We start from the raw sequence: 26,467 nt of genomic DNA, 5'->3' as shown, positions 1-26,467 counted from the left end.
TGGATCGATGCTCATGACATTAGTCACTGGATTGTCTGGTCCAGTCTCGATTATTTACAGACCGCCGTCATATAGCTGGAATATTGCTGAGTGCGGCGTTAAACAACCAACCAACCAGACACCCCTTGTGTCTATAGCTTCCATGGAGCTTGGCAATCTACATAGGACAACTGTCAAAGACCCCCACCAATTCCTGCTGTCAAGTTGGTGCTAGAAGGATGTAACGGTAAAGTTTCATCTTAAAATGAATACAGAATACGATTGTAATAAATGGCAAGTCTATATGAAAATATGTAGAGCTAAAATATTTATCCAGGTGAATATCACGTTTCAAAAACAAACAAACCTTAAATAAAATCTGTACAGTTTTAGTCAGTAATATCTACAGTACAAAATATCAGTGATATATAAAACTTCATGCAGGTCAATTTAGAAAATAAGTTACTCTTTCCTTTGTGGTTCTAAAAATAATTTTCTTCTTCTTTCTTTATTTCATTCAACCTACTATTCTTTTCAGAAAACTTTTTAAAAAAATTGAAAAATCATACCCCTTGCAGTTTTGAGAGAAAATATCTTGTACGCCGAGTAATCAGAAACAGAGGTCTGTACATAATCATCTTCAGATGTGACCATCATTGTAAGAACTTATTAAACATATTACGTAGAATTTACTTATGAACAAAGGTCGGTAATTACAGAATGTCAGTGGCATGTTCGATGCTATATGTATACGTGTAAGTATATGTATCTGTCTAAGAATCACATTTATATGATATCGTACTTTGAAGCAAAATAAAAAATATTTCTCAAATATCATAGATAGCTCCTGCCTTCTGTTTCTCAAACTATATAAGTTTATTTAACTATTGGATATGAAAAGAATATTGCTTCTATTGAGAAAAGTAATATTTTGAGAAACAGTAAGCAAAACAATATTCACAGATAATACATTCATAATTAAGATACAGATAATAAACAAGTCATTCAATCCACAATTACACATTCAATCAGTCAGTTTCTTAAACTACTGATCCAAATAGGTGTAAATTTGTAAAAGCTTGAAAACAAATTAAGCAAAGAGAAATGTTGACATTATGTGGGTAGTTTAAGTATATAACATAGTCATTGACTATAGTGAGTGAGTGAGTATGGTTTTACGCCGCTTTTAGCAATATTCCAGCAATATCACGGCGGGGGACACCACAAATGGGCTTCACACATTGTACCCATGTCGGGAATCGAACCCGGGTCTTCGGCGTGACGAGCGAACGTTTTAACCACTAGGCTACCCGACCGCCCCCATTGACTATAAGAACAACATAAGGGTGACATAATAAACTCAACAAAGTCAGCGAGTGAGCTACAAACATTTAGGCGATAGCTCAGCCATGATTCCAGCAATAAAACTTGTCATTATGACGTTGCGATTTTCCGAATTTGTTTCACACTAACACAGTAGGTGTGTGAATAATATATGAAACTCTGGGGATCTGAGTTTCTCGTAAGTAAATGTTTTCATGTGATATCCATATTTACATAAGTTAAACCAGTGTTCAATTTGTCACTTAATACGCACTGGTACAATGATCGAACAAATGAAGATTTTCCTGTTAATCACTTGGTCAGTCACCGTTACTCTGAGGGTAGGTCTGTTATTTTGTCTAAAAATCTATTGCACTCTTTGGCAATAACTCGCAGGACACGCGTGTGTTACGATTAAGCCCACTGCTCATCACCAGCCACAGTGGGTCTCTAAACATGACCTCAGGAACCTTTGTGACGACTCTCGGGTGACTTATGGCAAGTACATGGATTGTGTTTTTGGCTTCATCGAGTATGAAACAGATATCAAGAGTGTGTGATGTATCAGGGTTGTTTGGAGTTAGGGTGTTGTCACTTAGGCATTCATTATTGTAGTACATCTTGATACAGAGGTACTCGTCATGATTCGAACAGGTTACTATGGTTACACTCAATCCTACTGGTTGACTCGTGTTAGCTTCAATAGGACTGTGAGTAAAAGCTACATCGAAGATAATTTTGTCTTTTTGTTCTGGCTTTATGACAGAGAATGTGACCCTCATGGCACACATGATGCGTTGACCTTTCCCGACAACTAGAGGTGTTGACGCAAGAACATGACGGTTTGATTGCAGCCGGCAACTCGAGGCTGGAGGAGGAGGAAGTGGCATTTTATTTGTGACAACAGACCCCGACACTGTCGCAAGTGCACTGGCAGTGCTGCTGTCCCACTCCAGGTCAGCATCTAGAGTAAACAGAATAACATGAATTAACTACATATGAAACACATGAATGTATGCCGACCCTTTACTTTACCATCAGTGTAATCAATAACATTTCCCATACAACAAAGGAATTTCATAACAACAATTCGAAAATCTAGGCATTCAATAGTAGAAAGAACACAATTCTCAAAATGCTAATGCTTTATAATGTTAATCTACACTCCTTGGATAATGAACTCATATGTGCACTAGTGTACATAATAGTTGGCGTCTTGACACTTCAATAAAGATATCAATTCCAATACACATGCAATGGACGTTCATGGATTAAGACTTGGACATGGTATCAAACAAATCACGAATGCCGAGTACAGGAAACGAAATTATATGTTCCAAACCGAATGAATAATGATGGAATTTTCAACATGTTTTCAGACTTCTGAAATAAGTTCAAAAGTAACAGAAAGGTCAACATCTGGAACGTTTTGTGTGTATAAGTATTTCATGAAACACAATAATTATAAATTCAAAAGGTCAACGCCAGAAAATCATCAGCCTCGAATAGCTGATTACATAGGGCACAAATGGCAAAACAGTGATGGAATTTATATGAATGGAAAGTACAATAGAATTTTTTTTTTTAAATTTCAAGAATGTATGTGGTCTGTTCTTTTCTCCCAAGATGTCTAAGGATCCCACGATTTTCAGACTTGCATCTGTTAGGCGTGTCATGATCCAATGATTGTGCGTTCGAATACTTGATTTGTCAGCTGCTGAATAGCAGTCCGCAGGACGATTCCGACCATATCAAAAGCATTAACGTTATAAATTTACGAAGGCCTATCAACAAGTGATGATACCAGGTGTTCGTAACAGGTGGGCGTATCCTGATCCACCGATTGCACACCTCGCAAACACATGCAAAGGCAGGTCAAGTGTTCACCTGAATGAACATGGGAGCTTATGGTATAAGCAAAATATTGAAATGCAGCGGACATCATTCTTGTCACTGATGCGTCAAATTTGGAAATATACTATAATGTATATCCTAACAATTTTTAACTTCCTTACTAATGCCTTGAATGCTGTAAACCGAATCAAACACCTTTTGCGAAAGAGTCGTATTACTCTCCTTGAAATCTCCATGGAATGAGCATGCTTAAGTGTACCTCAAAAGTTGGTATATTGCTCGACATGTGGACTGTTGGAAGTTTAGATTACCTCTCTTGTCATAAATCTTGTTATTGCCACTCTGAATGTTTATGTATGCATAAATTCAAATATGAAACAGACGAGGCGGTTGTACATGTTGCTTGTCATTCTCGTTCAGGTGGGCAAATCAGTGGAATAGGAAATGGCTATTTGACAATTATTGAACTACATGTATATCACATTATCAACATAGATGAAGTTTAAGTTAAACTTCTTTGCCAAATTCCAGTGTTTTGATTTTGCCATCACGAGCAGAAATTCCTTTCCACGCATAATGCCATTAAAGCTACTTCACTCGTTCACATGAATTGTCACAGATTAGGTATATATTGCCAACTCACAATACATTCCACTTCCTCCAAAAGGCTCCAGGTTCATATATTCTGCTGCTGCTGCTGTAAAAGGAAACAGTCTGCTTTACATTTCTACCGTATTTACTTATTATTTGAAATATTGAGTTTTAATTTTCAAAATGCTACATTCACCAGAACTGATAATTAGCTTTTGGAAAATACAATACTAACTTTGGTGTGAACTAGTTACCAACCTGTTGACATATTGATTTTAGTTCTGCACCAAAGTAAAACATGGTTTCCTTTTCAATCATATCTAAAATACTATAGAAGCCACTGTTCTACCATTTTTATATGTGGCTAGTGGTCAACAATTTTATTCACCTACGACCTTTTTCTCTTTACCCGTGAAGATCATGCTCAGAAATGATCTTCAGCAACCCATGCTTGTCGTAAGAGACGACTATCGGGTTCGGGTGGTCCGGCTCGGTGACGTGGTTGATGCATGTCATCGTATCCAAAATGCGTACATCAATGCTCATGATGTCAATCACCTGATTTTATGTCAAGACTCGATTATTTACAGACCATAAAATAGCTGGACTATTTCTGAGTGCAACATTAAACGATAAACAAACAAACATTATCGCAACATTTTCATTTTAGGCGCTTTTATTTCACATTCTCAGCAACATTCGCATCTTGTGGATGTTCCTTTGGATACTGTTGACGACATACTCTCTTTGCTGAACCTTGAAAGAAATGTGATGATATATTTACCTTGTTCCAAAGTACCTTGGTCCAGAGTGATTGAATTGTATATCTTGTTCAAAGGGACGTTGTCAGGTCTCTTAGCTGGTGAAAATGATACTACTCGGACAATGCCAGCTATCTGCATCAATGATGTTATTTTCTTGAAACATGCAGAAACGAAGCTGATTCCAGTCCTGTAAAACCCAACATCTTTAGGTGTCTCCGCCAAGATGGAATTCAAAGAGGCGGCTGAAGATCCTATCACTTGTAGATCCTCTATCTTATCAGCTTTGCCTCTCATCAGTCTCGTGTATTCTGTAGAAGACTTCACTTTAGTCAGCAGCATTACTGTGGAATCCAATGCCTCCTCTGCTGGCTTCAGAGCTTCATCTGACTTTGTAACAACTTCTGACAACATGATGGTCTTCCTTTGCTGCAATGCTTCTATGAGATTGGTGAAGGCTTTGTTGATCTCTTCTTTGGCAGTGTTTCTTGATGACTTTATGCTGTCACATTTCTTTTGTAGATCTACAACTGCTTTTTCAAGAGCTATGGCCTTCTCATCTAATCTCTGCAAGACGTCTTCATTTTCAGTAGCCTTACTTTCATGTGCGTTTTCAACAGACACAACGTTGTGCCCACTCCCTTTATCATGTTCCACTACTGTGCAAGACACACAGACGGCCTGGTCACAAGTGTGGCAGTAGAACTGTAGAGGCTGGTGATGTTGTGTACACTTATGGAGGCGACGGAAGCTCTCAACTGGTCGTTCCCTCATGTCGTCAAAACTGACAGTTTGGTGATCTCGCATAGATTTAACTCTTTTGTGGGCATTTAGACACTCTTGGCACAGGAAGAGGCAGCAGTCATCACATCTGGACATGGCAGGGTTACCATCAGGACAATCTGTACATGGCAGATGAAGCCCTTTCACAATCTTCAGATGATCCAGGATTCTTAGGATGATAGGCTCTTTGGACAGACACTTCACACCGCCTGGCAGGTTATGTTGGTGTCGACACATTGGACATGATAACGTTTGGAGTCCTTTGCTGTACGTCTCTAGACATGCCTCACATATTGACTGTACACAGCAGGGCATACGACGAGGTGTCCGTCTGGCCTCATCAAAGTGTTCTGTACATATTGGGCACACGATAAGAAGATCCTTGATGGCGGATGCCGATACGTAGTCCGACATGGTTATCTGGAAAAGTATTTAATACATATGATGCATTACGGATTTCCAATATAACTTTTCTTTTCGTCACGAGACAACTGATTCGAAATCAGGGCAGACACATCCAAACTTGCATGCTACGTACACCACTTAAAACTACAGGAAACAAAATGTTAGTGTTTGCTTTGTACAAAAATTCAACGTAACAATATCCTTATTGAGAATATAAGTTCATATTAACAAACAAACAAGAACATGTGACATTGGTGCTGTTACAAGTAATTTAAAATCAAGAAAATGATATCTTGAGGAATTATCAAAACAGGAAAGGAATAAATCTAAACTTTGTTTCGTGTAAAATATTTTCTTTGCAGAAAGTGAATTTTTAGCCTGCCTTATTATGTCTTTAACAACATTGTTATCTTAATAATAATGCATTACCTTGCAAATGAACATTTCATACTTGAACAATATTACTAGTATTTCATGCTGCCACACATTGTTTACGTAACATGATGCGGAATAAAAAGGTCCCGCTGCGACAATATTTGCTCAGTAGTAGATATTTACCAACACAAACAGACAGAACTGATGAGCGTATGACCATGGCATATTTAACAAGACATGTAATAATCTTCTCGTTATAAACTGTTTGTAAGCTTCTGTCATGGTGACGTTGACTTTGACAGTCGACCAGTCATATTCCAGAAAAAATCACATAAACACAGTAACGGCTGTTTCAGGAATGATAACGCTTAAGGTACTGTCAGCATGTAGTGCATTTAGGTGCACATATTTAGATTATTATTTTTACCTGATCGAAAATCGGACACCTGCAATCGTCAATGCTATTCTTAAACCGGACGGATCAAGCGTTACTCAATATTGAATTACTTATTGGATGTTATGTTCCAAATTTGAACAGATCATTCTTCCTCAGGATGGAGTCTGATTCATTATCGAGTTACAACTGTATAACTCATCATTCCAAGATAGAATACAGGGTTATTTCTGATAAATACACATTTATGGTGTACTATTCCAAGTTGTTCAGATAAAGTAACCATTTAAGGTTTTACAGGTATTGTACTTTACACCAGTTAAGGATCATCAGTATCAAATTTAGTTCTGACTGTTTGTAGCCGAAAGCATGAATGCTTCCCACGCAGGTAAAAACATCCCTGAGCAGAACTTTTTTTTCTGATACCTTACTAAACATTGCCACTGAAACAATCTCTAAAATCTCGACAACTCCACGTGGTACAATGAAGATTGCAAAACACTTAAGCAGCAGGTGGTAGAACCATCAAGCAAAATATACGCAGCTGGAGACATTTTGTTTCCAAATTGACTACACATACTCCACTCAATAAAGTATGGAATATGGTACGAAGAATGAAAGGCAAAGCGTCCACTAGCAGTGTTCAAAAATTAAAAGCTGATACTGATACACTTACATTAAAAAAGGACATCGCTCATAAGCTGGCAGAGACAATTAGTAAAAATTCATCGTCTGCCAAATAGTATCCTAAATTTCAAAGGTATCAAAATCAGCAGAAAAAGAGTCTTAATTTCAAATCCGATAATTCTGAAGCCTGCAATTAATCTCTTTCCTTAAGTGAACTACAAGAGGCTCTAAACAAAGCTCATAATACAGCATCTAGGCCAGATGATATCCATTATCAATTTTTGAGAACATCTACATGTACCTGAGTCATCTCTTTTAACCCACTTGTTCATTTTCAATAATATTTTGGAATCGGGTAATTTTCCTTCTTCTTGGCATGAGGCTATTTTCATTTCTGTGCCAAAACCAGGGAAGGATCACACGAATCCTTCTCATTACCGTCCAATTGCTTCAACAAGTGGACCGAATGATCAACAGGCGTCTTGTCTGGTATTTGGAATCTATTAACTTGATAACTGATATTCAGTCCGGTTTCAGGCATCAGAGGAGCACCAGTGATGATCTCGTTAGATTAAAGTCATTTCCACGCAATGGCTTTATTAATAAACAACATGTCGTATCAATCGTTTTTTATTTAGAGAAGGCATGCTACAATGTGGAAATATGGCATCTTAAAAGATCTCCATAATATGGGCCTACATGGCCGTATGCCTGATTTTATCACAGGCCTTTTAGAAGATAGAAAATTTAAAGTTCGAGTGAGCTCCACATTATCTGAGACATATGATCAGGAAATGGGGGCCCCTCAGGGCAGCATTTTATCAGTGACACTTTTAGCATAATAATCAACAGTCTTGCTCAAGTCTTTTATTGATGGTTTGTTTTTTGTTGATGATTTAATATATAATACTGTTGTGCCAATATGAATACCGTTTAAAGACAGTTACAACTATGTCTAAATAAAATACATGGATAGTCTCATGAAACGGTTTAAAGCTTTCGAAAACTAAAACCTGTTGTGTCAATTTTTGCAACAAATGGAAGGTACATACAGATCCAGAATTGAATTTAAATAATATTCCAATAAAAGTGGTCAAGGAAACCTAGTTTTAGGGTAATACCTTTGATCATAAATTATCTTTTAAAACACATATTTAAAATCTTAAAGCTAGATGTCTGAAAGCACTCGATATTCTTAAAGTGGTATCAAATTGGGTGGAGACAGAGAAACAATTTTGCAAATCTATAGAACCTTGATCAGATCTAAACTTCATTTACGGTTCAGCTCGTAAATCATATACTCAACAACAAAATTTCCTGTGACACCAATATTTTAGTGTATTTTTCAAACAAGTAAAGTTTGGTTTTCAATATTGAAGTACATGTATGGAATGAAGTCACAAAAACGCAACTGCTACAGAAAAGCATGCATTCCATGCAAAAGTTGACTTTTATGCAAGCCCCATGCATTTCACTACCCAAGAATGGGTATAAAAACATGTGCGTTGACGGGATTCCATATGCATTGTTTAGCATCGCGCTGACAACAACCAACCGGAAAAACAACCAAATTACGCAATTATTCAACATTACGATATACCACGACTGTCCGAATGAGCGTCTGCAAGCCATTGGTATACTTGAAGCAGGATCGAGTCAACGTGATGTTGCAAGACAATTAAACGTCCACAGAAACACCATTTGGTGTATATGGCAACGTTGGCGGGAACAGACGAATGCAGTCAGAGACCATCCTCGGAGTGGCAGGCCACGCGTAACCAATAATCGACAAGACAACTGGATTCGAACAACATACCTACGAAATCGATTCAAGCCAGCAACAGTGATCGACTACAAGAAGCATCCCAGGCCTTCGACGAATATCTTCACAAACCGTACGTCGCCACCTCAGATGTGCGGGGATTGTCGCCAGAAGACCCACCAGACGTCCCATTTTGACAGGAAACCACCGTCAAGCACGTCTACAGTGGTGCAGACAGCGTCTGCGCTGGACGGCCATGCAGTGGGAAGAAGTTCTATTCACTGACGAGTCTCGTTTTCACCTCAGCCACACCGATGGACGGATTCAAGTGTAACGACGTCGAGGTGAACGTTACGTCAATCATTGTGTCATGAATAGAGGGCAGTTCGGGGGCGGCAGCGTTATGGTATGGGGTGGGATTACAGCAAGACAGAAGATTCGTTTGATAGTGGTAGAGGGAAATCTCAATGGACAGCGCTACCGCGACGAGATCATGTTGTTCTACCGTTTTTGCGTCGTCATGGCCCAGACATTACCTTTCAACATGACAACGCCCGGCCTTATATTGCTCGACTTGTTCAGGATTCTCTTCAACAAAACAACCTGAATGTCATCCCTTGGCCGGCTCGCTCCCCTGATCTCTCACCAATCGAACACATGTTGGATGTGATTGATCGGCGCCTTCGACGTCAACCACGTGTTCCACAGACACTCCAGGAACTTCGAAACCTGCTCCAGCAGATATGGGCAGATTTCCACAGGACTTTGTGCGACACCTGGTCCATTCCATGAGACGAAGGTGTGTTGCTTGTATCGCAACCAGAGGTGGACACACATGCTATTGATTTGTAAATTGACATTTTGGCATGTTCATGTTTTCTATGAAATCACGCATTTTCTGAAGTCAGAACGGCAAATTAAACCATTTGATAACTTACAGGTGTCTTTTATCTGTTGCAAACCGAAATTGTTTCAGATTTGGTAAAAAACATAACTTTGCATTAAATCTTATTCAATGTCTGAGGAACTTTTATTGTTCAGTATATATCCGAGAAATCGACACCATTCACCATCAAGGACTTCGGTTGTGCCTTGGAGCATTTAGGACATCGCCTATTGACAGTTTCAATATGTCACTAAATTTCGATCCAATCCATCCAATCCTACCTTTAACAATGTATTCTCTCCCCATATCAGCATTTGTATAATAGAAATCCAAACTCAATTCCACCACATGGCATTCGCATGAAGTCCCATATCAAAGATGCTCATTTAAACCGTTCTGCTATTGCCGAATATATAGTAGCAGCAATGCCTCAGTGGCAATCTATACAACCTGAAGTTAATTTAGAACTGGCAAAAAGAAAGAAATCTGCAATTAATCTAATTTTATCAACAAGAATTTCATGAACTGAGAAACAACTACCCCTCACATACCAGTATTTACACAGATGGGTCAAAAGATTATGCGAAGGTATCAGCTGCAGCTGTTACTAACAACTGTACTATGTCAATACGACCAACTGATGGAAGCTCGATTTTAACGGCAGAAGCTCAGGCTATACTATTAGCTTTGCAACATATTCAAAAGTCTTCTAAAAGCAGTTTTATCGTAGCAGTTTTATAAAGCAGATGCTTCGGCAAAAGCCGCTCTTAATAAATTTTCTTCAAACACAAACTTCACATATTCTGATCTAAAACCTTCCATCAGACAATATGTGAATGATCATTGGCAAAAAAGTTGGAATACCAAGACTCTGAAAAAACTTCATTTCCCCAAACCACTGATTGGAGGTCAGGCATATTCTGGTCTATATCGCCATGATGAAGTTGTTTTACAGCGGTGCCGCATTGGCCACAGTTATTATATTGAAGGGTGAATACCCCCTTTTTTGTATCCCTTGCCATAGCCCAATTACTGTAAGGCACATTTTGCTGGAACGTGTTGATTTTGCACTTGTTAGACAACGTTTTTAGCATAATGTTCATACCTTATCTGAACCTTTTACTACAGTTTCTAACCACTTAATTTAAGCGTATTTAAAAGAAAACAATTTTTGCAGTCAGTTTTTTACCTCTGAAAGTGATACATGACTGAGATTTTAGTGATTTTCAACATCACTTTTATTGTATTGGTTGTTATATTATTACACTAAAGACAGTTCTCGCCGCCGCGAATAGCTGTAAAATTACTGATACGGCGTTAAGCAATATTCACTCACTCACTCTTAACTTAGTTTAATAACATCTCTTTACAGTGGCAATATTTGTTCCGGATGGAACTGATTCTATGTGGAACTGATCACCGTTGACACCATTTAAAGTGAATGTTCCAGTTGATCCCAATATAACACAGGGTGTGAAGTGGTCTGTACCATGCACATAAATCTTATCTCTTCTGTGGCAAAAAAAACATCGAAACAGCCTTGTAAGAATTCCCTACGTTTAATATACAACAATGATAAGAAATATACAATATATTGAAGTCTTTTTACAGTTTTGTGAAATTTGGATATTTCTTTATAGTGCGTGTTCACTGAAACAGGACCGGGATTTTGAGCAACAACTCCAGCAATAATCAGAAGTAGGAGGAAGATTGGTATAATCTATACTCTTCAAATAAGAAACTTGACATAGATGTAAAACCACTTTTTGCCAAATATCTAAAATATTTACATTAAATGAGAACCAAATAAGTCAAACAGAAAAATGATGTGTCTATAATTCGCAAAAACACATGCAAAGTACATAAACGTAGCGTTTGGAGATCAATTTTACAGCTTCATCCAAACGCAACTGCCTGTAAAAAACGTGCAGTGCAGGATCCTTCATTCAGGCATGCTGAATGGGTATAAAAATCCACATCAACGGCTGTTCATACAGTCCTTATAACGGCAGTAGAGCCGGTGACAGAATGCCAAGACTGAATGCAGCTCAACGGAACAACGCCATAGGGAGATTACAAGCTGGAGCAACTCAGCAAGAAGTGGCCAGGCACTTTGGCGTATCAAGACAGACAATCTCCGCACTGTGTACCGGATACAACAACACCAACAGAGTTGACGACAGACCAAGGTCAGGAAGACCAATGGTGACAACCCAAGCACAAGATCGATACATCCGGCTGCGACACCTCCGAGACCGCACTACCACAGCCACGTCTACAACCACACAGATCCCTGGGGTACGCAGAATATCAGATCAAACGGTACGCAACAGACTGAGGGAGGCTGGACTTTTTGCACGAAGACCTGTTCGACGTCATGTATTGACCCCACGTCATCTGGCGGATCGTCTGCTTTGGTGCCAACAGTGGGTTAGATGGGCACGTGCAAGGTGGAGAAATGTACTGTTTACTGACGAGTCCCGTTTCCTACTCACACGTGCTGATGGACGCGCACGTGTCTACAGACGTTGGGGTGAACGTTAAGCCCCAAACTGTGTGCAGCAGGTTGTCCCATTTGGCGGCGGGAGTGTCATGGTATGGGCCGGAATTCATCACGGTGGTAGGACGCCTCTCGTGCATGTGGCAGGTGCTTTGACAGGTGTGCGTTACAGAGACTTGATCCTACAGCCTTACGTTCTTCCTCACGTCAACGTTCATGGCGGACAGTTCCAGCAGGACTTCTTACAGCACAACAACATCCAGACATTACCTTGGACAGCCCGGTCACCAGATTTGTCCCCGATTGAGCATCTGTGGGACGAGTTGGATCGACGCGTTGGCAGAAGGAATCCACCGCCCCAAACACTTCAGTATGAATGGCAGCACATCCAGCAGCGTGTTATTGACAACTTGATTGCATCTATGGGTCGTCGGTGTCAAGCGGTGATTGATACTGACATTTTCTGTACCCCTGTGACATTAAGTGTATCGTGTACGTGTGTCTGTCTAGGTGACACGATTAATGTTTTGAACATTGTGTACATTGATCTTCAAACAGTGTTTCAATTATGGTTTCTGTGTCCTATTTTGAAACAATCGCATTATATTACATTTTGCAAGTCAGTGTCAAGTTTCTTTTTTTGAAGAGTATATATTAGATTCAGTGAAAGACTAACAAACAGAGATATATCTGAACAAGACAAATGGATAACAGCTAATGGATAAATAGGGGCGCCCATAACGTACATGGAATAACTAATGAAAGTAGGGAGTGAATCATTGATTGACAATGTGGAATGTTTCTCAAGTGAGTTGAATAACATCAGCCATCCCCTAAAACAGGAAATATCAATATCAAGGCAAGGGCAAAATCTGAATCATATACCAGATAGGTATCTAGTAGTTTAATAATTACAACTTGTAGAAATAGAACACAGTTGTACCACTAATTAATTGGGGAATTGAAGGGAATTTATGATAACTAGCTAGTTTTGCGTGCCTATAGTAAATGAGTGAATGTGATTAGAAGAAAGACTGAATGAAATATACTCCCCCAAAAAAAGAAACGCAAAAGGGATAAAAATGGTTACTGAAATAGTATTATAGATGATGTTGGTGTTTTCAGGAAATATTTGGGAGATGTAGTGTTATGGGTACAAAATGCCATGAAGAATGAGATGGAAATTTGATTCAGATGTTTTCAGGGAGAAAAACATGCAAAATTTACCAAAACGCAGCCAAGTGTTAACCATGTCACCAAAACACACCCATTCAGTGCACGTGTAACATGCTTCCATAGGCATTAAAAGCGCAGAGTTTTCACTCGAGTGGCAATCGTTGTTGACGCGCACTTTAATGCAGAACAATGCCAAGACTCAGCGAAGCAGAGAGAAACAACGCAATAGGCAGATTGGGAGCTGGTAATTCCCGATCTGCAGTAGCCAGGGTGTTTAACGTGTCGTCAAGCACCATAAAAAGACTTTTGGATCGATATCAAAATCAAGGAACAACACGTGACCGTCCCAGATCAGGTAGACCACGAGTGACCACCAGAGGGCAGGACCGATACATCCGGTTACGTCATCTCCGGGACAGAGACACAACCGCATCCTCTACGGCATCCAACATTCCGGGTATGCGCAGGATATCAGCCCAAACAGTTAGGAACCGATTACGAGAAGCAGGACTTAGGGCAAGACGTCAAAATCGACGTCAAAATCGACGTCAGTTGTGTCAAGCACACAGGGTATGGCAGCAACTTCGTTGGAGGATTGTGTGGTTCAGCGACGAGTCCCGTTTCCGGCTGTACCCATCACGCATACCGCCAACGTCATGTTTCAGCATGACAACGCCCGGCCCCATACAGCACGTCTCACCACAGCTTTCCTGCGGGCTAACAACATCAAGGTTCTGCCTTGGCCCGCAAGATCGCCGGATTGGAATCCGATAGAACACTTGTGGGAAGAGTTGGACAGACGTGTGCGTCAACATCAGCCACAGCCACATACTCTGCAACAGTTGGCACAAGCACTTCAGGCAGAATGGGCTACGATTCCCCAACGTGTGATTCAGACCCTTGTGGCTTCCATGGGAAGGAGATGCCAAGCTGTTCTGGTAGCCAATGGTGGCCCTACAATATATTCAACATGTGACATTCGCATCCTTGTGTTTTGACCTTAACCACTGTATGATCCATCTTGTAAACTTTCATCCTCGCGAATTCCCCAACGTGTGATTCAGACCCTTGTGGCTTCCATGGGAAGGAGATGCCAAGCTGTTCTGGTAGCCAATGGTGGCCCTACAATATATTCAACATGTGACATTCGCATCCTTGTGTTTTGACCTTAACCACTGTATGATCCATCTTGTAAACTTTCATCCTCGCGCAAATTAAAAGTCTCTACATATTGTCACCGATTCGGGCTTTGCGTTTCTTTCTTGGGGGAGTATATAATGAAGTGATAAATATACTGTACGCAGAAGGACTCAACATCTCCATGAACGCGATGATGTGCGCGATACTGTGTTATCAAACCATGTTGTATGGACTTTGGTTGTTTCTTTTGTAGTCAACATATCATACTGTGATAACAGACTGACATGAAAGATGTAAATGATTGATATATGTGTAATGCACACAGCTTGATCTCATAAATATATTTTTATTATATAAATGCAATCTTTGAATCTCACAATTAACACATGATAATTGTATATGGCTCTATCACAACACATCGTCTCTAAGAAACCAAATCTATCAAAACTTGGAAAAAAAGATACAAAATCATTGCAAGAGAGAGTAGATCGGAGCCCATTTAGGTTCCAAGTGAAAATTGATTAAATGTTTGGGGGGACAGTAGCAAAGGAAGATACTGGTTGAGGGGCATCACAGCTCACGTTGCTTCGTCTAGAATGTATACACTGACGTCTATAACTAGCTTGTCGTAGCTAAGAAAGGCGGTACATCCCTCCTTCCGGGCTTTGTCCATAAACGGGAACAACTGTGATCGAAGCCACCTCACCCTTTCTGTGAAGTCCTCCGATATGCGAAAGTTATTATCACCTTTCAGCTGTTTTCTGCCTGCCTCTAAAATACTCGATTTGCCTTTGTAAGATGCAAACTTGACAATGACAGGTCGATTTGCTTTCTTACTGTTTAGACAGTGTGCCCTCTCTATTGGTACAGAATCAGCGTTGGGAAGTCCAATTTGATCATGGAGGAAGGCTCTAACTTTCGACTCGCTCATATCCCATGATTCTCCACGGCCATGAGATATGAGATTTGATCTTCTTGATTGAGCCTCAATGTTATCAGTTTTTAATTCTAGATTAATAACCTTTTGTTTTAAATCTTCATTTTCCAATTTCAAATTCATAAGGCTGTGAGATTTGAGAGTTTGTTTTGTTCTTGTTGTTATATTTTAAACCCTTTAACATTATCTTGATAGCAGTTGTGTTAATGATCATGCATCACTTCCACCCCTCCCTTTTAAACCAGCTCGTTCGACTGATTCCTCAATCCGTTTAAAGGGTTCGGACATTAGTTTAGGAACAATGGTAGATATCAGTTTGTTTACAGTTTCGCTTGATATAGCTTTGAGTCAGGGTGTCGGACGCTTCCGACTCTGTAAAAGACTCTCGCACGCTTGAGAAAGAATTAAATACGTCTAGTTAGGTGAATATCCCCCAATATAACTTTATTGTCAGAGACCGCCTCCGTGGTCTAGTGGTAGAGCGTCCGCCCGGATAGCGGAAGGTCCGGAGTTCGATCCCCGACCGCGTCATACAAAAAGACGTTAAAAGATAAAACTTGTTGTTACCCTGTCTGGCGCTTGTCATAAGGGGCTACAACAAGGACTGGTCGGCTCGGAGTCAGTATACTGTGTCTGGGTGGGGTATTCACGTTAAACTGTGGCATGGTATTTCAGTGAGCTAGCACTATAAATCGGCATCAGTCCGGACTAGTACAAGCAGCCACACAAACACACACACGTACATGCACGTCGCTATATAAGTGCAATAATCTTGGACGCGACGTTAACCCCATTTCACCTCACCTCGCCTTATTCTGGTCAGAAGTTGTTTCAGGTATGAAATCTCTACAGGTAAGCATGTAGGACAATTAAGTGCACATGTTTAGATTTAAGTATTCAACTGATTAAAGACATGAGACATAATAGTCATTGCCATTCCGAATCAGGACGGAGCGTCACACATCATCACATTACTCACTGGGTGCAATGTTCAATGTCTGTACAGGTGATTTGATCATTCCAAGATAGTATATGCAGTGTCATTCGTTATCGAAATACACATTGGGAGCACTATTCCCAGTTTGTCCAAATAAAGTAACAGTTAATAAAATCATATTCTCCTTAAACGTTTTATGTAGCATTGTGAGAAAATGTAGTTCTGAGCGTCTACCGCTCAATTAACACCTATTTGGATATTACTTTGAAATAGATCAAATAAGATGAGGTATTTCGGCCGATGTCCTTCAATAGTAAACGTTTGTGTTTTGTTGCTTGATCGTGGCTTCAAATGTAATTCAAAAGCACCGTAATAGAGTTTAGTCAAAGTGATCTCACTAATCATTAGAATCACTTACCTTCTCTGGATATTGTGAACAGACATACAGCTCTCAGTAACTAGCTCTGTGCTCTGCATGTCAATAACGCCATCGCAGTAACACGAATGCGGAAGTAGTTACGCCCCCCGTTGTTATCTTCACGGGGATAGATAGCAGGCATACACTGTGTCTATTTTCGTTTTGTAACTTTACGTTTATTGATACATATATTTATCATATAATGGGAAAGTTTCTCGAAGGAACAAAAAAGGTAGCCGTTGGGGTCATATGTGGAGATGCAAATTTCAAGGTTCAAGTAGGGACTACTTTCAGTATTTACAAACAAAATTGGTGTCGCCTTTGTCATACGGATCTGGATAAACTAGTTGGATAATTGCTATCATGAAAAGAGTGAGTGAGTGAGTGAGTTTGGTTTTACGCCGCTTTTAGCAATATTCCAGCAATATCACGCCGGTGGACACCAGAAATGGGCTTCACACATAGTACCCATGTCGGGAATCGAACCCGGGTCTTCGGCGTGACGAGCGAACTAGGCTACCCGACCGCGCCCATTATGAAAAGAATAGTGCAATATACTGGAAATCATAGGTATAACTGTGACTTGGCTAAGTCGTTGTTGTTTTGCCTATATGTAGTTCGAAACCGGTTTCAGTCAACTATATTGAGTGTTGTCACTGTCCGACTGACACATCACCTTATGATGTTGGTTGGTTTGTTGTTTAACGCCGCACTCAGCAATATTCAAGCTATATGACGCCGGTCTGTAAATAATCGAGTCTGGACAAGACAATCCCGTGATTGATATCATGAGCATCGATACTCGCAATTGGGATCGATGACATGCATCAACCAAGTCAGCGAGCCTGACCACCCGGTCCCGTTAGTCGCCTATAACGACAAGCATAGTCGCCTTTTACAGCAAGCATGGGTTGCTGAAGACCTATTTTACCCCGGATCTTCACGGGTACCTTATGATGTAATATATTTTAATGTGCACATTCAAGGAAATCTTGCAATATTTATGTAATGTTTGTGAGAGATGGGAAGAGATTTCGAACACAGAATTGATGACACTATATGATAACGAGGTTATCACGCTTGTGTGTTTGGCGATGGTAAATATCCTGTATTGGGAATAAACATTATGTATTAAGCTCGTTAAATACAATGTTTATTCCTAATATAGGATATTTACGATCTCCAACACACTCGCGTGATAACCTGTATATATCATACTGTAGAAAAGATCATCTCCACTGTTCTATGTATAAACATGGCAGACCTGTAGAGAAAAACTAGTTATGTTCCGTGTGTTCCTACGTTTGTGTGTTGTTGTTTATCGCCGCACCAAACATTATTCCAGCTACATGACAGCAGCCTTTAAATAATTGAGACCGCACAAACATGTGATTGATATTATGCGCAACGTTCCCCGCCGTCGGAGTACGATGCGATTGTAGTTCATGATGTGTATTGGGTTTCATGGTACCATGAACAGTAATTTCATCTATCTTTGGAGAGCGTTGTTAAAGATTCCTGCCTCTCAAGGACATAACTGAACTAGACATGACAAACCTAGCCAAAGGTAAGTACTCCTCACTCACAGCAACAGACTTTGATGACTAGTCTACAATTGCTGACTCCTCATTAGCTGAACCACAAACAGGCTGTGACTTGACATTCACCAAAACATTCGGGGCAGAAAAGTAAAAGCAAAAGCATTTTTGAAAGCGTGCTTTCTACACTCTTTCGATATGCTCCGGTTTGCGGCAATAACTACAAGTAGGCTCTGACGAAAATCCCAGAAAGGGTCCTGTTACGGAACTGTGCTCCATCAGGGGTGTCATAAAATAAGAATAAAGTTTTAATGAAAACGTGGTAATAGGCTCACGGGTTTATTAATAAAAGGTAATTGTGCCAAAAGATGACAATGAAAGATCAGATAAAGCCAATCTGCGCTGACAAAGATCCCTGATTACTTACATCAGCGCAAATATACAAGCAACCAAACCTAAGCAACCGTATTACAGAATTAAAATGAGTAGCTAAAACAACACTTTGACAAGATACCAACCTGATGCGTAGACAGCCAATTAGAGTCGATTGCGACCTATTAACGCCCGAGTCAATTAACTCAACACTCTAATGAGTGAATAACCTCGGCTGGGCTAAATAACGGGAAATAAACACAGAGGGCCTATCCCAAAAATAAGCCACAAAGACTACAAAATAGACCAGTACGTCTGAATATCAACTAGACTAAAGTTACAGTCACTTTGAACAAGGCAATACTAAAATTCCCAAATCGCAAGACAATCAAGGGAAGGTGAGTTATCCACGGATTACTAGAAAAACGGAGTATTGGAAACACCGGTTACAAAGTGCATACACAATCACGGGAAGGTTGGTTATCCACGGATTACTAGAAAACAAAGATCTGTACAATCAGGCTAAGTACGAATCTAGATCGAACAGTGTCCTGAACCCACTTACTGACGAAATCTGAATTTAGACCGTGACCATTCCGGTAGCGAGACAATCGTGAACGATTGAACGAAACCTGGAAGGTGAAGACACAAAATCTGACCGAATTATAAATATACAGCGCGTGAACGTCGGAGGAAAAAATCTCTCCTGGAACGCCTGGAAATGCAACAGACTGGGGCGCTAAGCCAACGTGTGTTTCTACACATGGGGAAAACACGAATAGCAAACTAACTACTATATCTATGCTGAAGTTATAAGTATCAACATAGGCTGCTGAACGTATGCTATCCAATGGTATCATTAAAGATTTACAACAAGCTATGTGCAATTATCGAGGAGGCTAAAATGATCATGAATACATGAAAAATATCTGAATGTACATGTAAGTTCCCTTAATGTTTGAAAATCATAGTTACAAAAATATTTTCAATACAAGAATACAGAAGCGAACATATAAGAGATAACCAATCTCATTAAAATCAGATCTTAGTTCTCGCTATCGCTAAACAAAGATCTGAGGACAACCCATTAGCGGTCACGTCAGAACGACCTTATATCGGACCAATCAAAGCGTCGCTTACCAGATCATAAAAGTGACATTCGGAAGGTGTTTTCTAATCATGCAACACGGGGTATTCCGAACGACAGTTACGGCCCCTACGACTGATTCCGTCAAAATTATCGTCTATCTCTTGCTTCCTCGGGATAAACATTTGAACAGAGGAGGCGTTGCACAGTACGTGGGAAGCACTGCCATACAATCGCAACCATATATTAGACATTCAAGAATGTTTGTTTGTTCAGTTTTCTAAATTTTAATCGAGAACTGTGTCAACAGATTTTTCAATCCTAGTCTGAAATGGAAGTCGCAGGGTTGAAACGAGTGCCGTAAAGCTAGAGATAGCTGCATTCTAATTGGCTCATGTCGACTTCTTGTTAGTCGTTTCATTGGTCGGTCAAAGTTCGCTCAAAGTCGGTCTGACGTGACCCGTAATAGGATGTCCTCAGATCTTTGATTAGCGGCAGCAATAACTTAGATCTGATTTTAATGAGATAGAAGAGATAACATAAATCAAGTCAATACATGGTTTAAAACTGCCATTAGATCACAAGAGAGTGAAATATTCGGGCCACTAAATTTCTAACACAGTAGGTACTGACTCTGTAGGATAGCTTCTGCCAGACTTTGCCGAACGATGCCGGAAATAAAGCCTTGGAACAGTGCGGTCACTAGACCGTGACACAAGCAAATTCGAAACAGGGTGACAGGGAGGAGATGAACTATCCTTTCCTGATTTGTAACCCTGCAAACTCTTGTTAAAACTAACCCTATGAGTGACCGAATAATCATCAGCCAAAGTAGCTGCCTTGAGTAATTGATCCACGTTCCGAATGTCCATTAACACACTGCTTAAAATCCTCCAACAGAACCAACTGTCTCAATCTATCAAAGTCACCATTGGTCTTTTTTTAAGTACACCACCTATCAAACAGAGTTTCCTTCTCCTTTGCAAACTGAAAAAAATAGAACCATGCCTTTTCTTAGCAGACCTAAACTTTTGATTGTACGCTCAAGGAACCAATTCATAAGCCTTCAAAACTTCAGCCTTAACAACCTGATAATCAGAACTCCTTTCAATAGGTAATGCAGAATAAACTTCCTGAACTTTTCCCCTAAACACACTTTACAACAATATGGTCCACTGTTCTTGTTGCCATTTCAAACTGTTAGCCACCTTCTCTAAATGTACGAAAACCTTCTCACGAAATCACGTTCAGTTTATTCTGCTTGGAAAACTCAAAAGACTCATCACCTGTTGAGGCACTAAGAGAGCAACCATTCTGTAAATCAGTTTGCCTCAGCGTAATTTCTTTATCAGCTTCCAATCTTAGTTTTTCATTTTCAGCCTCTACATCAAATTGCTTAATCCGAAATTCTCCCTTATTCCCAGTTTCAATTCTCAGTTTTTCTTTCTGCTTCAATTATCAATCTTTCATTCTCAGTCTCTAATTCTCTGAGGCGAATTTCTCTTTCAAATTTTAATTTCTTCAAAGCCAAAACACCAGTTTGTTCAAAGCCAAAGCATCATGCTAAATTTGTTTTTTCTCCAACCAGGTATTTTTTTACATCAACCTTAAGCATGCCTGATGTCATGTCATGTTTGTAATGTTTGGGCAATTCGAACAGTTCAGACTCTTTGAGCATAGAGATTTGTTCCGTTTAAGGTTGGCTAACGAGGTCTACCCTAAACACCACAGTGAGTGTTGGCATCACACAATATATTAGAAAGCAAAATGTTTATTCAATAATTATGAAAAATAATTTTGGATACATTAAATTTGGATTCTGGACATGCCCCCAATTTCTGTTATTTGTCGATTCCCAAATTGAAACAATATGCTAACTAAGAAATCTGTACATAAAAGAACCTAGTGTGAAACCAACAAACAACTGTAGCACAACAGACAAAACAGCTTTAATAATAAGAACTTTCTATACGCTGGTACTACTAACGGTTAGAAAGGGCGTGGCAGGGACTGTGCGAGAGGCTATGGGCAGTTTCTGGCGTGACCAAGTGTGACCCGAGCTGTCCCAGTGTGCTCGCCTTCTGGCCGTTGGCTTGTGTTCTTATGCCGTTTCTTCTGGACTGCTCTCTCGGTCTGGTCCTGTTCAGTGTTCAGTGCCATCCTCTGCGTCTCTCTGCCGACTTCACTGACGGTGCTGTTTATATATAGGGTTTTCTTAGCTGATTAGCTGTGACCCTCAAATCTTTAGGGGGGTCAAAACAAGTTCGTGGTACAATAAACTGGAAAATCTTGGTCAGCAACTGTCCGATCTATGACCATCACCTGGTCATTAAATACAAGAACGCATGGAGGGTATCTCCTTTCCTATTACCATGGATCAGTAACTGTTTTCCTCTGATGATCACAATAAGCCCACCTATCTACACATCCTCTGGCCACACTGGATAGTGTTACACAACCAACAAGTAGTATACAATCAAAATATGTCTAACAAAATTAACTAGGTATACAAATCAACTCAATTACAATGGCAGTACACAATAGAGCGGTAGTACAATATTGACAGTATATAATATGATGGCAGTGGTCAGTATCAAATACGAAAAATACAGTGGTGATAGCGAAAGTCAATGATAAATAGAGGTTATCACGCGAGTGTGTTTGGGGATGGTAAATATCCTGCATTAGGAATAAACATTGTATTTAGCGAGCCTTGGCGAGCTAAATACATAGTGTTTATTCCTAATACAGGATATTTACCATCCCCAAACACACAAGCGTGATAACCTCTTTATCATATAATGTCATTCTTTAATTCTGTGCTTTAAAATCACTTTCCCTCTCTCACAAACATTACCGAAACATTGCGAGTTGTCCTGGAATGCGCGCATTAATATTTATTACGTCACAGGGTAAGTGATGTGTCAGTAGGACTGTGACAGTAGCCAATATAGTTCCAACTGAAATCTGTTTCATATACAGTGGCGAAGCAACTTATACGCAAAACAACAGTTGTTTTTAATTGCCTTTCGTGGCAATCCATCGGTCTGTCCGCTAGAGTAACTGCCCTTTGTCAAAGGGAAGCTACTCTAACCCTAGTCCATGAGTCACGGCCACGGTCAGACGTTGTTGACAGTCGGTCTGTCCTTTCATAACGTTAAGAAGTGTAGTCAGATGTACACACAGCGACAAATCGAAACAAGGTAACAGTTCAAACATATTTCGGCCGAATCCAACCATTTTGATTTGTGGAGAAGGTTTCAAGCCACAGAGGTCTACAAGCACAGATATGGCTACTGATCCCGCTTGGCTAGGCCTCGTGCCCTCGCAAAATTGTTTTGAAATTTATATCTCGAAAGTTGCCAAAACTTATAAAATGCCTTAGCTACGTCACGGTTAGACACTGATTTTCAGTATATTAGACTGTTCGTTTGATAATGATAGCAATTATCCCTGTAGTTTATCAAGATTCACGATGGTTAATTCTGACTCGATCGCCGAATGACGAGGGCGACGCCATGTTTGTTTATAAACAGTGAAAGTAGTCCTACTTGACCTTTGGTATTTGCATCTCTATCCGCATATGACCCCAACGGATATCGTTTTTATCCGTTGGCTTTATCCTGCCGAGAAACCTACCCATTATATGATAATAATATTTATTCACCCAGTGGCGACAGTGGACAAGCTTCCATGATGGCTGGGCAGGGAATCAGGGATCCTCACATGAAAGCTGGTTCCGAAGTGATGAAATGCTAAGAGAGATACGTAAACACGCTCTTGTCCAACTATATGTACAGCCTAACAGCTACTGGAAGTTTCTATACCATGCCCTCACCAGTCAAGCAGCAATAGAACATTGTAGAACTGTTTCTATGTTTCCATAACATACAATATCATAAAAATCATATCTTAGTTCTCGCTACTGCTAAACAAAGATCTCAGGACATCCCATTACGAATCACGTCAGACCGACCTTGCGCGAACTTTGACCGACTAATAGAAGGCTGACAAGAAGTCGACATTAGCCAATCAGAAGGCAGCTTTCTCGTGCTTTACAGCGTTAATTTTCAAATTGGCGACTATGCTTCCAAACATATTTTGACAAATCTTCGATTAAAACTTTGAAACATGAACAAAAGAACATCGTGGAATGGCTAAGATATGAACTAGATTGTATGGATTCAGTCGTTGGAATACCCTGTGTTAAAGTTTTCGAGGTTGCATGATAAGAACTAATTCCGACTGTCACTTTCATGCTCTGGTAAGCGACGATCTGATTGGTCGGATGAAAGGTCGTTCTGACTTGACCCCTAAGATAGCATTACCTTCACAACTGATAATAACAATTACATAACAGGCCCCTACTGGCGAAACAGAAACGTTGCAACACAGCTACAATCACGATCAAACAAAGAAATACACTGCCATATAACAGTCCATCCATTAATTTCTCCGCATACGTTAAAATCCTTTAGCCAATCAGTAAAATTCCCAATCTCCTAAGTAAGAATCCAACAAAACAATTGGTCTTGAAATCTTTGTATTTCCATCTCGTTCCATCTATTTTCCACATTCGCATTTCCAGAGGCATTTGCTGTCTTGGGCAACAATGCAGTTTATCGGGTGCAACCTCTACCAGCAGCTCAATTACCGCACTACCTTTGTCTCGCTATACCGCTACTGTTGCTCACGCTCCAATGCACTCGCACTCGTGTCAGGGAGCTGACACGCCTTGGCGATCCAACACACCTTTTCGATCTTAGCCTGGTTAGGGCGGGGTTAGACATAGATTCTTTCCTTTTTACAGGTTTTTCCAATAATCCAATGATGGTTATCATATTAGAGTATAGTCCTTTTTAACACGTTTGGTCACTCGAATGGAGACGCAATCATTGTTTGCCTAACTGCACATGCGTGTTACTGGGGTGCAAATGACCCGTTAAACGAGCACTAATTACAAGTGATGATCCTCTTGGCCAAGCCAGTAAGAAGGCGAAGTGATCCCTCATAGTGATAATTGGATCTGAAATAGTGCGCCCAGTGACGTGCACTCTTCCCCCATCTGCCACCATTATAGGAATCACAATGGGAACACAAGATGAATGAATCTGTATATTTCGACGAAAATATAAGTCTTCAGTGAAATCAATGGACACAACTGACAATAGCATACACACAGACACAATCCGTTCAGCCCTCTGTAACACGCAAAATCTCTCTCAACCCGACCCCAAAACTATCCGCTAACTATCTCGTCTTCCGTACCTCAGAGACAATGTGCACCTAGTGCAAGCAAACATACCATCTTCATAGGGGATATCACCCAAGTTTAAACATAGTAATTATAATGCAGATAGTGTATAATTTGAGCACAGGGCGGGCCCAAAGTTAATGCCAAACCAACCTATGTGGTGGATGGGGAGCTATACAAGCGCTGGTGGCGTGATTTTGGCGGACACCATCCATATAATCGGGCAAAAACCACAATGGTAGCGCCATTATGCTGGTTGTCTGCTTCACAGCTGGGGCCCATTTATCCAGCCTGCAGATCTTCAGCAGGTGGATGCTATGGCATAGCTTTAATTATTTCTTGTCTGCTCAGGGTCCAGCAGAGAGCTGATTTATTGGCAAGCTGCACTATACTAACACCACGGGAGTTATCTCCCTTTATGCGTGGTGCCCGCCTCGTCCATCCACAACTTGGCCTTTTCTCGCCACAACATTACCCCCTGTTGTCATTCTCTGTCATTCAGTGTATATTAATTTCAACGGTCGTTTACGTCACCCCAGTGATCTCTCAACTATACAAATTTAATAGTGAGTGAGTGAGTATGGTTTCACGCCGCTTTTAGCAATATTCCAGCAATATCACGGCGGGGGACCCCAGATATGGGCTTCACACATTGTACCCATGTCGGGAATCGAATCCGGGTCTTCGGCGTGACGAGCTAACGCTTTAACCACTAGGCTACCCGACCGCCCCACAAATATTCCTAACCAAGCCACAGGACATCAATAATGAAAGCCACATTCCCATAGCCACAAGAAATCTCTGCTGAAAGTAAAGTCGATTTACAGTTTTGATTAAAGCATGGGCATGTGTTATTTTTACAAATTTCTTTCTATCAGAACATTTCACGGAACGTAAACACAATGACAATAATGAGTTCATATTTGTATTGCAGTTATTTATCACCTAAAGTATGGCCATGGCGCTTTACAATTATTACCCTGGTGGATGATGGCTAAGTGAGAATACATAGTTGATATTTCCTGTGTCGAGTGAAATGTCACGTTTCTCATGACGGGGGGAAAGGAGATATTTTCACACGTAGCTATGCCACACGTAAAACTATCTCCTTTCTCCCCGTCATATGATATTTCACGAGACACATGGAATATACTATTTATAATAAAACTTTTTGTGTAGTTGTCTACCGGATTTTGTTTTCATTACAAATGTAAAACATTGAAACGTAAATTCTCCCTACCTAACACGCAGAGGCGTTTCACCACCCGGTGTAATTGTGGCTTAATAAGTAGTTCCGACTTTGCAAAATCTTCAAAAATATAAACAAAAGTAACAACAAATATTTGAAGTCACTAAAATTCGTTATGA

The 26,467-nt window shown here is 40.2% G+C and overlaps 1 protein-coding gene across 3 annotated transcripts in view; it reads right to left on the bottom strand.

Moving 5' to 3' along the window:
- Positions 1 to 352: 352 nt before the first annotated feature.
- Positions 353 to 26,467, bottom strand: part of LOC124137780 (transcription intermediary factor 1-beta-like) — a 35,916-nt gene continuing 9,801 nt past the window's right edge. Inside the window, exons 1-4 of one of the 3 annotated variants that reach the window (XM_048391801.1) lie at positions 16,849 to 16,949; positions 4,532 to 5,711; positions 3,800 to 3,853; positions 353 to 2,266 (exon numbers count right to left, since the gene is read on the bottom strand). In XM_048391801.1, coding sequence (XP_048247758.1) covers positions 1,662 to 2,266; positions 3,800 to 3,853; positions 4,532 to 5,705 — 1,833 coding nt within the window. In that variant the 5' untranslated portion in view covers positions 5,706 to 5,711; positions 16,849 to 16,949 and the 3' untranslated portion in view covers positions 353 to 1,661. Of the gene's footprint in view, positions 2,267 to 3,799; positions 3,854 to 4,531; positions 5,712 to 16,848; positions 16,950 to 26,467 lie in introns of those variants that run through there. The other 2 variants (XM_048391802.1, XM_048391800.1) reach the window with 2 other exon arrangements.

This window comes from Haliotis rufescens, unplaced genomic scaffold, assembly GCF_023055435.1.
Source record: "Haliotis rufescens isolate VD_foot unplaced genomic scaffold, xgHalRufe1.0.p SCAF_99, whole genome shotgun sequence".
Taxonomy (NCBI): Eukaryota; Metazoa; Mollusca; class Gastropoda; order Lepetellida; family Haliotidae; genus Haliotis; species Haliotis rufescens.
The sequence above is the reverse complement of the archived record's forward strand: the minus strand, read 5'-3'. Positions and strand labels throughout refer to the sequence as shown.